This window comes from Sarcophilus harrisii, chromosome 3 (genome assembly GCF_902635505.1).
Source record: "Sarcophilus harrisii chromosome 3, mSarHar1.11, whole genome shotgun sequence".
NCBI classification, from domain to species: domain Eukaryota; kingdom Metazoa; phylum Chordata; class Mammalia; order Dasyuromorphia; family Dasyuridae; genus Sarcophilus; species Sarcophilus harrisii.
This window is the reverse complement of record NC_045428.1, coordinates 524,375,668-524,392,538: the sequence shown is the minus strand read 5'-3', so window position 1 is coordinate 524,392,538 and position 16,871 is coordinate 524,375,668. Positions and strand designations below refer to the sequence as shown.

The following is a 16,871-nucleotide window of genomic DNA, read 5'->3' as shown; positions in this document are numbered from 1 at the left end:
AGATTCTTTTAATTCTTAAAAATCATAAGAAAGCACACTGATGCGTTTACATGCTTTTAACAGATTATCAACTAGAAGTAGAACAACATTTAAGTTAGAAAGGACTACTTTATAGCTTATCTAGATTAACTATGACAAGAACAGACTTGATATGATTCCTAATAACCTTCCTGAAAGGAAGATTGATAATAAAATTCATTAAAAGACATACAAAATTTCTTTGTTAGAAGGCTAAATTAATACAACCTAATATATCTAAGATTTATTGGGATGAGCTACAATCTGGATATGCAGAAATCCACATAATTCCAATAAGTACCCATGGGACCTTTTCCTATATAGAAATGGGCTGGAGATCAAATATGATGGAGGGAAAATTCCACATCCTATCTTATGGGCTGATATGCTGAAAATTTGTCCAACATCTGTCTAATTACAAGCCCAGACCTTACTGTCATCATTTGTTAAGAGAGTCAGACAAATATTTGGACTATAACTTCATCAAAATAAAGCATAGATGTCAGTCTCTATGCATAGCAGAATGGTTTGGGTAACCTGGAAATCTGGCTGAGTTGACAAATGTGCTTTAATGTGATTTTTCAAATGTGAAGTGAAGCAGAAAAAAAGGATATTGTACATAGAGAGAACAAATTTAATAGATAGGCAAAATATAAAGCTCATTATTGGGCTTTGTACTTATTTCTTTATCTGAGACAACCTTGTTTATCCCCAAGAGAATGTAAACTCCTTTAAATAGTAACTATAGGGGATAGAAAAAAGGCAGAGACTCATGTGCACTCTCCCAAATTCCTCTAAACAACTTTAAATTATAATTCAAAATGAGTTCTAGAGTGGCAAAGCCCACAAAAGGACCACCTAGAAGATAGGCAGATGAAAATTGCTGTTTGGACTAAGAGTGCACCACAGCCCCAGTCAAGCCAGTGGCCTTGGGGACCACTGAACACTGCAGTGAAAGCTCTCAGCCCAGAGGCAGTAAGGGGATTAGACAGTGGTCAGAAGTATAGAGGTCCTTTTGGTATTGTATGTGGGACTTTATTGTATTAACAGTCTTGTGTCAAAGTCCTAGCTCTAGGAGAAGGAACCTTGATTACAGGTCCAGGGTGAAAAAAAGAGAACTTGTGGTAGCTCACAGATCAGGATAGCAGTAAACACAACTTTCCTTAGATCATTTGACCTTGAAAAAACTTGCAGACTTCCAGACCTAGCTCTGAAATAACAGCTATACAAAAAAATCTGAGTCCTAGAACAGTGCCCTGGGAATAGAGCCTAACTTTAACAAAGTTAAAAATCAAGAAATAGGATGGAAAATGAGCAAAAAACCAACAACCACAGCAAAAAAATAATGTGACCATAGAAAATTACTATGTTGACAGGGACATCAAAACACAAACTCAGGAGAAGACAATAAACTAAAAACTGTTACATCCAAAGCCTCAAAAATAATTAGGAATTAGTCTTAGGCCTAAAAAGCTCAAAAAGGATTTCAAAAACTAACTAAGAGCAATAGAGGAAAAACTAGGGAAAAAATGAAAGTGATACAAGAAAATAAGAGAGTTAACAGCTTCGTAAAAAGAAGCATACAAAACAAAAACACTTTAAAAAACAGAACAGGTCAAAATGGAAGAGGCACAAAAATCTACTGAAGAGAAGACTGACTCAAAGATATATCAATATAAGTCATTCTCCAAGTAATAAATAGTTGAAGGATAAGAAAAGGCAGTTTTCAGATGAAGTGATCAAAGCCACATATAGTCATATGAAAAAATGTTCTAAATTATTATTGTTCACAGAAATGCAAATCAAAACAACTCTGGGATACCAGCTACACCCCTCAGATTGGCTAATATGACAGAAAAGGAAAATGACAAATGTTGGAGGAGATATGGGAAAACAGACACTAATGCACTAATGCAGAGTTGGAAACTGATTCAATCATTCTGGAGAGCAATTTGGAACCATACCCAAAGGGCTATCAAATGGGGAATACCAGTATTTTTGCTCTAGCAGTGTTACCACTGGGTCTGTATCCCAAAGAGATCATAAAAGAGGGAAAAGGACCTACATGTGCAAAAATGTTTGTAGCAGCTGTTTTCTGTAATAGCAAGAAATCAGAAACTTAGTGGATGCCCATCAGTTGGGAATGGCTGAACAAGTTCTGGTACATGATTGTGATGGAATACTATTGTGCTATAAAAAATGATGGGCAGAAGGATTTCAGAAAAACCTAAAAAGACTTATATTAACTGATAAAAAGTAAAGTGAGGAGGATCAAAAGAATATTACACACACACACACACACACACACATACACACACACACAATGATCAATTATGAATGCCTTAGCATTCTCAGCAATATAACAGTCAAAAGAAAATTCTGAAGTAATTAATGATGAAAAATGCTATCCTTCTCTACAGAAAGAACTGATTGGCTATGAATGCTAATTGATGCATACTTAAAAAAAAAAAAAAACTTTTGGTTTTTTGGTGGACTGGATGGGTATTGTTTCTCAAGATGACTAATATGGAAATATGTTTGGCAGGATTGCACATATATAATCTCTATCAAATTGCTTATCTTCTCAAGGAGGTGACAAGGGAGGAAGGAACAGAGGATTTAGAACTCAAAATTTTTAACAACAAAAAAAAAAAAGTTTTTCAAAAAGAGGGCAGGGACTTTTTCCTTTCTGTCTCTGTTTCAAAGTGCCAAAGGTGGCTAGATGGTGCAGTAAATAGAGTGCCCAGCCCAAAGTCAGGAATACTCCTCTTCAACTTCAGATGCTTATTGTGTGAACCGGGGGTGTCACTTCACCCTGTTTGCCTCAGTTTCCTCATCTATAAAATGCGCTAGAAGAGAAAATGAAAAACCACTCCAGTATTTTTGCCAGGAAAACCACAAAGGGGGTCATGAAGAGTTGGATGTGACTGAAATGAATTAACAGCAACATTCATAGCACCAACTAAACATAGTACCTGGCACAAAGTAAATACTTAATAAGCACTTATTAAACTGAATATCTACCTACTTCTCTTTTTTAAAAATAAATCTCTTAACCATACCATTCAGGAATTTTAGTGACTTATCCATCCTTATTTTCTCCCCTTTCTTCCAATGAAATATAATTAAACAAACAAGTGAATGAATGCATGAATGGATAGATGAATAAATAAGTCAATACGTAAATCAAAAGACAAAACAAAATAGTAAGCAAATCATGTTAAGAATTGGGAAGATGGAGATTTGATTATATGTATTTTTAAATGGGATCTGTATTGAAATTTCATTCCTATCTGGACTGCCTATTTGCAGTCTGTACCAGTTATCTAGTCATTATCTAGAAAAAGGAAAAAAAAAAAACATTCTGGAATAAGAAAAGTCAGCTGATTACTGGTGGAGATTTCTCTGACTAAAGCACAAACCGTCAAGCCGCCGGTGTTTGGTGTTGGCTAAATATATGTTTCCAGTTGCTGGCTGCCACTAGGGTTCCAAATTCTGAGCCAGCAAGGGAGAGTTAGCTGAGGTCAGGCACTCTTTACAGGATGTTTGCACAGTTCATGGTCATTTCCATATTACCACCACTCTGTTGGCTGGATTTAGCTGAGCCACAAATTAATGAACAAAGAAGTTGAAACCCAAGGGTTCTTTGCAAATGCAGAGAAGAGGCAAGACTTTGTAAAATTATGTTGTAGCTATAATAAATGATGGAGAAAGAGGGTGCTGTCACCTCTGGAGAAAGGTGGTGACGAAAACTGAACTGTGACAATTAGATAAAGGTGACCTTCCATCTTTTCTTCATGTACTTTTGTACAGAAGTCTTATCTTTTTTTCTGGGCTTGATATATGCCATTCAATTTACAGTACTTTCTAGATAACAGTTATTGAGGGTACAGAAAGGCAAAAACCAAATAGCTCTTGTCTTCAAGCAGCTTTCATTTGTTTTGGAAGATAAAACATGCAAACAGATAAATACAAGGTAACTTGAGGAAGGAGAGAGAGAACTAACAGCTGGGGCTCAAGGGAATGGGGAAGGGTAAAGAGAGGCTTCATAAGTCTAGAAAGGTCAGTGATGACCAGATGGCAGAAGCTTTAAGTGACAAGATGAAGATCATATCTCTTATCCTAAAAGAAAGAGGAATCTTTTCAAGATGTTTGAATTGGGAAGGGACATAGTTTTATGTTTGGGAAATATTAACTGGAAATCATATAATGTCTCATCACTGATCAGAAAATTGGAGACACCATCATATTCTTTTGAACTGAAGTAGGGGGAGAATAAGAATTTACTTAGTGCCTGCTATGTGCCGGGCATTGTGCTTTGCTTTGCTTTATTTTACAAAGATCATCTCATTTTATCCTCACAACATAATATTATTATTACCATTTTACAAATGAGGAAACTGAGGCAATCAAATGTTAGTTATTATGACTTGCCCAAAATCACACAACTAGTATCTGAGACTGGATTTTAACTTAGGTCTTTTTGATTCCATTTTCCACTCTTGCCACAGTGAGACCTAGCTGTCTCACCTACACATATTTGTATATGTTTTCTCCCCTTACATCCTGTGATCTCTACAAAGGTAAGAATAAAGCTTATTTGAATTTCAAAATCCAGCCTGTGCTTAGCACAGCCTTCTGTCTACATTGGGCACTTAATAGATTCTTATTAAACTGAACTGAAAAGTGAGCACAGCTGCTACTTCCTCAAAGGCAGGTGTCAAGAGCAGTTGCTTTAAAAAAAATCTTGGGCTAAAGCCCAAGCTCTTGAACTGACTGACTTATGTCAAAGGCCATGTTTGGTGGCTCCTTTTAACAGCAGGTGCTGTCTCCTCGAAAATGGGTTGATTTTTCTCCCTAACTTCTAGCCTCCCTTGCCCTTAAATGGGAGAGATAATGCACACAAAATGCAGTATATAGGAAGGAGCTGTTTGAAATGATTGGCCAATCTAACATCTTGGGCAGACTCAGGTCCTCTCATCCCATTTGTGATCACTCTGTGGATTGGAGTGGAATATCTTTTCATTGAGGCTTTTAAAAGTTTTTAACAAAGCTTGCTCTGTGAATGAGGGCTACTGGTTAGGAATTTGTTTCCCTTAGCTCTGCAGCCTTGAAAATGAATTTTGTTAGGCTGGGCTGGAGGGACTAGCCTGCAAAATCTTTTTTATAAGCTCAATGTCACAGTAATAATATATCAGATAACACTGAACACTGACAGCCTGAATAAGTACAATTATTAGAGCTTAAGTGCAGAGTACATCTTAAAATTTTATGAAGATAATTATTAAGCTGCCATCTGATTTCATGCTAATTTGACTCAATTTCTTTCAGTGACCCCCTTCCTTTTTTGGTAAATCTCTCCAAAAGCATGGCTGTGATGAGGAGCAGAAAATGAGAGTGAAATTGACAGCTTCTAAAGGGAGTTGGCTCATCTAGACAAGAGGGGAGGGCTCCGGCTCCTGACACCCATCTGTGAGGACTGCCAAGCAGATGATCTGACTGCCGGGGATCACGGAACATATGACCTCATACATTTTTCAAGTCTTAGTCCCATATATGGATGTGAGACTCTGAAAACTAGAAGTGTCCACCACTTTTTTCTTTACGACTTTGCAAATTTATCTTTCTCTCTGCTCACCTCTATGGTATTTGGACCTACATAGAATATAGCCGTACAGTTACTGTGACTATGTCATGTGTCCCTACAAATCTCAGCTCCATGACAGGAGGGACCATCTCCCATTTGAACTCTTGATCTCCTTCCACTGTCCAACACAGTGCTCTGTCTACACTAACTGCCTGTTAGAGTGAACAGATTTTATCAAGTGCCTTCTAGGTTACAAAGTACTGTGCGAGGCAACAAGAGGGAGATACAAAGCCTAGGAATGACATTACCCTAGCTTTCCTGGAGTCCAGTGAGGAATTAGGACAAATATACACCACAACAATTATATCAATATACAATTACATATTACAGGTCTATCAGAAAGGGAAACAACTTTTTTTTTCTGAATGAATTCTAAGAGAATAATAAGCATGGCAGGGGTAGGAAGAAGAATTAGAGAGACTGATGGAGAATTGTTCCCAGAGCTGGACTTCAAAGAATTGGTGGGAATTCAAAGGGTGAAGGAGGGAAAACAAACCACTAAGAATTTTTAAGAACAATCTAGAAGTCTCATGATAATCAACACTTAAGCCAGGCACTGAGATAGGGGTTGGAAAAAAGATGAGTTTCTTCTAAGATAAAGTTTTATCATCCGTGGCACAGGGAAGCAAGGAAAAACACAATGCTGGAAAAGTACAAGGTGAGGCATGTCCAGGGGAGAATTAATATGGGAGCACAGAATATTCATGAGATATAGATAGGCAGAGTAACAAGTTTATGGAGGACCTTGAAAACTAGGCTAAATAATCTGATTTGACAGGTAATCTCTAAAAGTTTGAGTTGAGAAAAATTCAAATCTGGCCTAAAACACTGACATTTATTACCTGTGTGACCTGGTGCAAGTTACTTAACCCCAGTGCCTGGCTTTCCCCCACCCCCAAATGCATTCTGTATATTAATGTACTCACATTCGTTTAGGAGTGCTATGAAGGTTGTCTTGAAAAAGTGAAAGTAGAGATGAGGAACCAGGGCAAAGGTCTACTGTTTGGTTGAATAAAATGAAATGTAAAACTAATGAAGGTTGAAGAGTGGGGAAAGCATTGTTTTTCAAATTAAGATCTCAAAATCCCTTCAAAACCCAAGAATCTGTGATCGCCTTATTACCATCTTTACCTAATCATGCAAAGGTTATATTTGCTACAGAAAGGCAGACCAGGTCAATAAATAAACAATTAGGATTTATTCTTTGCAAAGCACTGCACTAAGTGCTGCCTGTCCATCAACCCACAAACCTTGTTAGATTTTTAGAGCTAATGAAGATTGGGTACCATTACATGACTTTTAGGTTGCTCAAGAAGGCATAGTATGTTTTCATCCCACAGCTAGGAATGAAACTTGGGAAATTACTATGTTTGACTGGTAACCTGCTCTCATTAGGTTTAATGTTCCTCTCCTACTAACAAAATGTTGTTCAGAAGCCTTGGTTTGTTATCTACTGATAATTGCCACTGAAAGGAAAAAAAAAAAAAAAATCAAAGACTGCATTTTGGAGTTCTTTGCATCTCCCTTTTCTATACTCTTGGAGTGGATTTCTTGACTTTGCTTTCAGATTGTGGACTTGACGGAATATCACTAGGCTATAGTGTAGGATGGCTCAGTCTCCATTTCATCTCTCATTTATTATGCATCTCAGGCTACTACAGAGCACAAATTATTATTTCATTTTGGAGCATATCCACCCACATACCCATGATGACTTGAGCACTAGCAAAGTGGTTCCTATTCCAACAGGATAACTCAGCAAGAAAACCTTTTGAATCCCAGACATCTTAAACTTATTCGAGGATGGAAAAAACATGAGACAAAAGCTGGAGATACAATCAAGGATACTGCAGGCCGGAGGGTCCAGAGCTGGTGCGGTAACCTCCCAGACGCTGTCCACTCTCTGAGCAGTGCCAGGTGAAGTGTTTGTCCTGTCCTGTGCTCAGCAGCCATTCCATCTCCAGAACAAATAGGACCATTGTTACCCTACTCTGGTGAGCTGAAAAACAACAGACCTATTTGTCATGCTAAGTAAGGGGTGGAAAAAGCAGAAGACCAGGAAAAAAAGATAAAGATTTCAAGAGGAATGTACCATTCCCTCTGCTACTACCCAGCAAAAACTGATAAAACTACCAGTCAAACACCACCTGAAGTATTCTGGACTGTCAATAAATGAAAAAAAGTAACTTTGGGTTGAATGAAAATCATAACCTAACAAAATATCTGGACAAATGAAGAGGGTACAGCTGATTTGTTTAGTCTAATAACAACAAAGGTGATAAGCAAAGCTTCTTCTTAGTTGAACACAGTGCCTGGATCATAGTAAGTGCTTAATAAATGTTTATTGATTAATTAATGATATCCAAAAAGCTTAACTTACATATTATTAGTAAAGTTCTTTTTGTTAGCTCACATATAATTCTGAAAGAAGCAAAAACTTATTACTCCAAAGCATCACAGCAGGTGTCCTTAACGCCAGAGCACACATACCAAAGACCTTGAGAATGGCTGTCTTTTAATAGCCTGGTTTTTTTATACTGGTTCAGACCTGTATGCTGTGCTTCTAGTGAAGAGACCTGTTCCCCATCCTCAGAGATGCAGACTAACAATTCCTCTGCCACAGATGCTCTTGCAGAATTGCCCAAGGCCCCTGGAGGGGTTAATAACTTGCCCAAAGTCATATGGCCAAGTCATGTCATGAAGGAGTTGAATTCGGGTCTTGAGGCAGAAACTGTTTCTCTAACAACACCTCCACCACTGCCCAGCCACAAATAAGCAGCTTTTTCTCAGAGCGTATCTAAACCATATCTTTAATACAACTCATCTAATCTTAATACAATTGGAATATGAAAAATATAATATATGACCATCACGATCAGCTCCAAATGAGATCCAAGAGGATGATCAGGGCCTTTCAGGCTAATCTCCAAGCTGAAACTGCCCAACCTGTTTCATCTATCTGGGAAGTTTTGAAGAGAAATGAGAGAAAAATTCTCTTACTAAAAGAAACATCAAGGGGTGTGTGCATGTACACATGGGGGCAAGTAAAAATCTGCTCAGAAAAAAGTTTTTCAGATCAGAATAATCAGTCAATACTAAGATTGATTATGTGCCAGACACTAAGCTAGCTGTTGGATAAAAATCAATTTCTTTCAAGATAAACAGTACAAAGCTTGATCAAAGGAGACTGGAACATGCTACCACTTTAAAAAAATGATCATTCCAGCCCTAAAGAGGGTTTCAGAGCAGAGCTTCAGTGACTGCCTCCATAGCTAAGATGGCACTGCTTATGATGTTGTCCTTGTAAGACAGACAGACAAGACAGATGTAAGAGCAGCAGCTCTTCCCAGAGATGTCATATCTATCTAGAAAACTATATGTGAATACATACACCCCATCCAAAATTTATATATCAAAATATATAGATATAGACTGAATGAATCTCCCTCATGATAACATTAGATTAGGATACAATCTCTGGACTAGAAAAAAGAAATGTTTCAATATGAATGGAAGTTGAACTTCTAACTTCAGCCTCAACTCCTCAAACTCAGCACTCTTGTATAACTGTTATTCTAGTTCAAAACAGAGCAAGCCCTTGCAAGCTCCAAAGTAATCCAACTCAATGGTCATTAGTCAAGGAAGGTAGGGGAGTGTGATCACTTGCTTACTTTCTTTGCCTTACTTCTCTATCCCCTAGTCATGATGAAAAAGGTGCTGCATATGAAAAAGAAAAGCCAAGATGGATGAGACGGCCATCACCATACTTCTCTCAGAGTGGATGATGAAAGAATCTAGGACCTCTTAAAGGAAAAAGTAACAAGATATTAGGAGAAGCTGGCAGTATTTTCTTCCTCCAAAATGAGCATGGCTGTAGAATAGAGGATCAACTTATTATAAAATTTCTTTGTTCTACTGCTGGTAGGAATTCAGCTAGATGGAATATTATTAATTCTTGCCAGAACAAAATTTCATCAGCTTTTCTTAACAATCACATCCCATTGTTTGTAGTCAGATCTTAGGTTTTCTGATGGTATCAGGTATTTTAATGCAATCATAGATTAAGAGCTGCATGGACCTGAAAAATGATACTTTAACCCCTTAATTTTACAAATTGGACAACTGAAGCCACTAGAGATTATGTGACCCATCTATGGTCATAAATGAAATAAATGGCACATCTGGTCTTTTCCCCACTGTATTATGCTGCCTCAGTTAGATGACTACAAGGTAAAAGTCTTGATATTATTATTTTTATCATCACTAAATTTTCCTTGGGAGTATTAGTTAATTACATTATATGCTAGCCTTTCCAGCAGAAGTTCAAATGGGATACTGCCAATGCTAAAGGACAAAGAAATGTCAAGAGTTGTAATTAGTTTTCTTGCCTTTCTTAAAGGTTAGGGTAGGTTTGAGATCTTCTGGTAAATCCTTAATAACCTATACTTTGAGGAAAGACCAGGTCAACATCTAACCATCTGTTTTTCTGCCAATTCAGAAATCTCATCATATACTACAGTTTTACCAAATTTTGGAACTCTTGGGGGTAAGGAACCCTACCCCCCCAAGCAGCTTTCAGAAGTTAACTGAGGTCAATTAAATATTTCTGCAATTTAAAATGTCCACATAAGAGAGTGAGAGGAGGGGAAAAAAACAAAACAAAACAAAACAAAACAAAACAAAACAAAAAAACAACCTTTCACCTACTTTTTCCAAAAAAACAAAACAAAACAAAACAACAACAAAAAAAACACATGCACACAAAACCCAGCAACCTTAACTGTAGTTAACTTTGTCAGCCCCTTACATAAAGCTGCCCATTAAAAGGTTCAACCAATGTTTTCTTTTGAGATCTAGTTGAAAGGACATAGCAATCCTATTTCCTACCTTGGTAGTTTTTCACAGGGGTCATCTTGTTGTAATCTTCAGATAAAATAAATTCCTGCAAAATAACAATAACAAAATTAAATAGTTAAATAAGTCTATTTTAGGAAGTCAATAGAGTTTAAGCTAAGAAAACCATATCTGAGATTTTTGTCAAATCCTTTTTGAGCAGGGGATCACAACATTCATAGACCCTCCTGGCAGTATGGTGAATCCTTCTCTGAATAATGTTTTTAAATGCATAAAATAAATAGGATTATAAAGGAAATCAATTATATACAGTTAGCAATAGTTTAATAATACAGTATAATAATAATAATTGCAATAATTAAACATTTAAATTATATAAAATACAAATATATTGCTAATTTATATTCAATATTACTATGTAATATTTGGTTATATATCAAAACAATTATAAAATTATTTCATATTGTATGTTAACTGTGTTATAATAAATAATATTTAAAATATCACAAAATATGTCAAACATGATGTTAAAATATATTAACACCTTTCCAGATAGCCCTACTACAATTAAGGACATCAACATTCTCCCAATGCCCCAGACTCTTAACCCAGGTGTCATTCTCAACTTCTCACTATCTCAGAATCCCTAATACATCTGATCTGTTACTGTGGCCTGTTGATATTATCTTCCTAATATCGCTCACCTTTGCTCTTTCTCTCCTCTGATACCACCAGCACCTTGGTACACCTTAAGCCTGGACTATTACAATAACCTGCTAGTGGGTCTGCCTGCCTCTCCTCATTCCAGTCCAACTTCCATTCAGGCTCCCCTGTCACCCCCAGGATCAATAAATTCTTTCCAGTATTTTTCTTACACTGTATTCCTTTCTCAGGGATCCTTTGACCCAGAAACACTAGCCTCTTTACTGTTCCTTACATCCAAACATTTTCTTTTTCTTTTTTATTATTAAAGCTTGTTATTTTAAAAACATATGCATCTATCATTTTCAAAATTCATCCCTGCAAAACCTTATGTTCCAGATTTTTTCCCTTCTCTTTCCCCTACTCCCTCTCCAAGGCAGAAAGTAATCCAATATGTTAAGCATGTGCAATTTTTCTATACAGATTTCCACAATTATCTTGCTGCACAAGAGAATTGAGGAAGATTAATTTTGAGGTAGTATGCTCCAACCAATGCTAGAAAACAATGGTAATATAACCCAAAAGAATGCCCCAATCTTGGGGACTGCTTAAGGACGTCAAGAAACTTGGCAATTCACTACAGTGAGCCAGCTTTATAAGCTTTATAAGTGGATTCATACAACATTCTGACCAAGAGATTTAGTGAGTAAGTGGGTATCTTCATTCCATATATGAAGTAAAAAAGTTATAACAACAACAAAGCCAAACTTTCCAAATGGGATCTTTCCTTTTAGGCACTAGGCGTTTCATCTCTGAGATCATTTTCCATCTATTCTGTACCTGTCTATGATATGAAATTCAATAAAAAATTTTAAATTCCTACTATGTACAAATACTAAGGGCTAGGGATACAAAGAAAGGCAAAAGGAAGACCCTGCTCTCAAGAAGCTTATAATTTAATAAGACAACATATACAAACTACATACAAACAAGATTGAACAAGGACGTTAATAAGGGAAGTGGTTAAAGGATGTATGAAGAAAGATATGTGCATCCAAAGAAAGAACTAATAAATAAAAGTATATGTAGAATAGTACACACACACACACACACACACACACGCCTACCTATTTGTGTCTAATGGTAGCCTCCTTTGAGGTGGAGAAGGGGGAAGGGAGGGAAGAAAAAAGAAAAAAATTGCATGATAATTTTGTTGTATATTTGAAAGGAATAGCAAATGGTACAAAGATTTGCAGTTTCATGGACAATCAGTTTTTTAATTGTACTATGTTATGGAAATACTTGTTTTATTCCATAAATTAAAAACAAAAAAGGATTGGGAAAGGCTGCTGGAGAAAGTGAGATTTTAGCTGAGATTTGAAGAAAGGCAGAAAAGACATTAGAGGGAACAATTGGAGATGAGAAGGAAGAATAGCCAAATGCCCAAAGCTGAGAGCTGGAATGCCAAATTCTAGGAATAGCCAGGTCAGCATCAATGGACTGAAGAGTATGTGGTGGGAGAATAAGGTGTCAGCAAACTGAAAGGGAAGGAAGGGGGTAGGTTATGAAGGGTTTTGAATACCAAATAGAATATTTTATTTGATCCTGGAGTTAACAGGAAGTCACTACTGTTTATTGAATGGGGGTCTATACCTGTGCTTTAGAAAAATCATTTAGGGGCTGCATGAAGGACAGACTGAAGTTGGGAGAATCAAGAGAGAGGCAGCCTCACCAGCAGACCACTGCAATGCCCCAAATATAAAGTAAGAAGGGCCTGAACTAGAATAGTGGCACATCTGGGTTTCAGTTTGCACTACTGAAAGAAATTTATAATAATTAACATTTATACACAACACTTTTAAATTTGGCAAATCTTTTTACAAATAGTGTTTTACTTTATCCTCACAGAAATTTGAATAGATAGATATTATGACTCAGGAGACAACGAATGAAAATGCCAATTATTGTTTGTTTCCAGACTTTTGATATTGTCTCTTCTTGAGATGTTTTCTAAAATAATTCCTCAAGGCTTTTAAAAATTACAGCTGCTAGTTCCAATGATCTTGTGATAAAGAGAGCCATTTAAACCCAGACAAAGGACTATGAGAACTGAGTCTGGACCACAACATAACGTTCTCACTCTTTTTGTTGTTGTTTGCTTATATTTTGTTTTTTTTACTCATTCACTTTCTATTTCTGATCTGATTTCTCTTGTGAAGCAAGAGAATTGTATAAATATATTTATACATATTGGATTTAACATATATTTTAACATGTTTAACATAAATTGACTTGCTTGCCATCTAGGGGAAGGAAGAGAAAACCTGAAACACAAGGCTATGCAAGGGTCAATGCTGTTAAATTATCCATGCATATATTCTAAAAATAAAAAGCTTTATTTTAAAAAAAATATATAGATGCTTCCTTCTAAGTGTATTTAGTTAGGGCAAATCATTCTTTCTGACTTTGTCTTTTTAAAGGGCCACTGTTGCTTGTGCTATGTTTTAAGAGTACAAATGCAAATAGTTCTGTAGCTAGTGATGATGGAAATATATGACAACAAAAATGCTTGACAAATCTGCTTGCATTTTCAACCTTTTGTGGCCTCCTGCCCGGTATATAGGTATAAAGCAAGTGAGATGACAAGAATGGTTAGATCTTAAGTCTGTGCTGACTTGTCTTTGACTCCAATGTTTTTCTACTGCTTTGTGGGGGGTAATGTTCACAATCTTCCATTGTCAACATTGAGCAACATGCTTATCTTCTAAATTTGTGTTGTCTTTGACTGTCACGTTTCCCTGACCAGCAAGGAAATCAAGCATTTGGTAGCCAAGGCCAGTTTGGACTCTTTCAGTTTCTGTATTCTGGGAATGATTTTACAACAATTAAACTTCTACAGGAAATAATGGCAATCAAGACCACTAGCATGACCATCTTCCACTGTCCCCTCCCCTTCTTTTACATCAGAAATTCATCTGGTTCTCAGATTTCATTTGTAATTGTTGGCAACATCTTCTTGTTGACCTTTATTCCAATTTGTTTTTTATTTTAATCACTGCTCTGGATTGATGTTCTGCCTACATATAGATGACTGATCCTAACATTTTCCCCATAAAAGTAGCCAATCAATTCCTATCTGTTTAGAGAGAGTCAATTTCACTTTTGTATTATTATTTAGTCTTCTGAATATCCAGCAACTCCGACTTTTTTAAAAAAGTAATCATAATATGTAGATACAAGTCTTCTGAGTAGTCTATAAAGTTCTTTTTCCTTTATTATACTCTAACCAGAGGCAGGTGAGTGGTGCAGCAGATAGAATACCAAGCTAAGTGAAGTACACTCATCTTCTTGAATTCAAATCAGACTCTTACTGGCTGGGTAACCTTGGGCAAGTCACTTCACTCTGATTGCCTCAGTTCCCTCATTTGTAAAACAAGCTAAAAAAGGAAAAGTCAAACCACACCAGTATCTTTCCCAAGAGAATCTCAAATGGGATCACGAAGAGTTGGACACACCTGAACAAGTACACAAAAGCCATATTTCCATGTAACATTTTCTTCCATTCTCTTCAATATCTTTCCATTTCTTTTCCTATCCTGTCATTATTCTCTGCCATCTTCACAGTGAGGTCATAACATATCAAAGTCTATGTTAGCTAGGCTTAGAAAATCTTGTCAAGATCTTCATGGATTTTTTAGATCTTCATGTTGGTTCACAAATTGTAATTACTTTCAGAGTAGTCTGTCAAGTGCTTGGGCTCACAAGTTGCAAGATGACATGTTTTATTGCCTTTGGAAGCAGGAGTGATAAAAAAAAGTCATCTCACTGAGTCTTCTTGTTTGTCTCTCATGTCTGTGAGACATCCTTCTTTTCATTTGCAACTTCCATATGTATTTTTGCTTTCATTTATCATGAGCTTATCCATATTAATATCGTTCAGTTCTCAAAGACCTTATACTCAGAGTACAGATAGTTAATGGTATAGATGACCTAAAAAATGATGTGATTCTTAAAGCACCTCTGCCTTCCTTTGTACCATTTCATTATGGAGTAGAAGATTACTTAGGACTTGGGGATACTTTTTCTCCGATTGATGAGGTGCTATGACCAAAGAATTCATCACTGACTGTTCATCTTCCTGGTGATAATAAAGACATCTCCAGCTGGCTACTTCACAATTGAATGCATTTTCTCCACGTACTAAAGAGGCATATATAGTGCCCTTTGATATTTGTAGCCTGACAACTCTGATGATTTTTGGTTAGGTAACTAAAGAGATACTTGGGATATAAATTCTAAAAGAACTGATCCCAAATTCTACCCTGCAGGAGAAATTTCCGGTGAAATTTTGAACCAATTTGATTCATAGGCCCCAGAACAGAGAAGCACTTATCACAAAATACCAATTAATTAGTTGAGAGTAATAACAGATGGCAATTAACCTTTCTGGATAAAGAAATAGCACTTTATACTAAGATGAAGGACATATTTCTTGAAGAACATTGGGCAAAATGTAAGCAGAACACAAATCAATGATTCCTAGAGTCTCATTATTTACACAGTTTAAATCCCTTCCTGAATAAGTTTGACTGGGTGCATAAAACTTGATCATGGCTATCACCTCAGGAAAAAGTTATGATTCCATAAATCTATGTTGGCATCCCAACTTTCAGCATTCTAAAGGAGTTGCCCCATAGGAAAAATACTGACACAAATTCAACCATTTGGATAGTAATTCTCTCAAATGCCATTCTGAATAATCAAACAGATGATGAGAACTCTTGTAGTGAGAACATTCTAGTGACAAGATGCTAGGGCTAATCGTTAGAGAATTGTCAAATTTTATAGATCTAAACATATTATTTATTGACTCTTTAAAAACTTTACCTGTTTTCCATTCCTCAAAGCAACACAACAAATACCATACCATAGATTGTAAAAGAAATAACATCACCACCAATATCAATAGTTATTATGACTTCTAGCATGTGCAAGTGGTTGTCTTCAGGTTTATTAATACAATCATATTTGCCCCAAGAGAGAAAAGAAAGAAAAGAGGTAAAGATGAAATAAGGCAATCCGGATATACACACTACTATCATTTGTTTGGTCTTTTGATCTAAAGGTAAAATATTTCTCAGACTTTTTGCAGCAACAAAACATACATTCTGTTGTTTTTCAATACACTTTTCAACTGAATCTTTTTTTTTTTTTTAATTTATCATTAAGGATATCACAATTAACAAGGGTATTTAAAAGTTTTCTGATGTTGACATTTGAGGTCAATTTTATCTACTATTTGACAGTATTACCAATAACTTTATGAAAAATAAGGTTCTCGGTGTCATTGAGATTGAGAACTATACTGACTGTGATCAGTCCTATATTTTACACAGCTCATAATCACTTCAAAACAATTTCCATTTTCCTCTTACATAAGCTAGTAGAGGAGAATATTATTTCATTTGAATATATTTTCTCTGATAGAATTATAGAATCTTCTCCAAAAATTCACTGTTTCATTCTTAGGAACCATTATAATTTTGCTAGAAGCATGGAATAGCATGTATTTTTATTCTGATAACATAATATATTGTCTACATGAGGACTACTAGAAGAAAACCTCAGTATTTGAAATAGATTTCTGCATGTATATTTCAGTCAGTATTTTAATTTTAATGAATGGATTCTTTTTTGCTCTAAATTTCTT

General features: G+C 36.1%; 1 protein-coding gene across 2 annotated transcripts in view; it reads right to left on the bottom strand.

The window, feature by feature from the left end:
- Positions 1-16,871, bottom strand: part of WDFY2 (WD repeat and FYVE domain containing 2) — a 145,015-nt gene that overhangs the window by 33,857 nt on the left and 94,287 nt on the right. For both annotated transcript variants that reach the window (XM_003764550.4, XM_031961963.1), the window contains 2 exons: positions 10,553-10,607; positions 7,514-7,664 (listed from right to left, as the gene is read on the bottom strand). In XM_003764550.4, the coding sequence (XP_003764598.1) occupies positions 7,514-7,664; positions 10,553-10,607 (206 nt within the window). The remainder of the gene's footprint in view (positions 1-7,513; positions 7,665-10,552; positions 10,608-16,871) is intronic.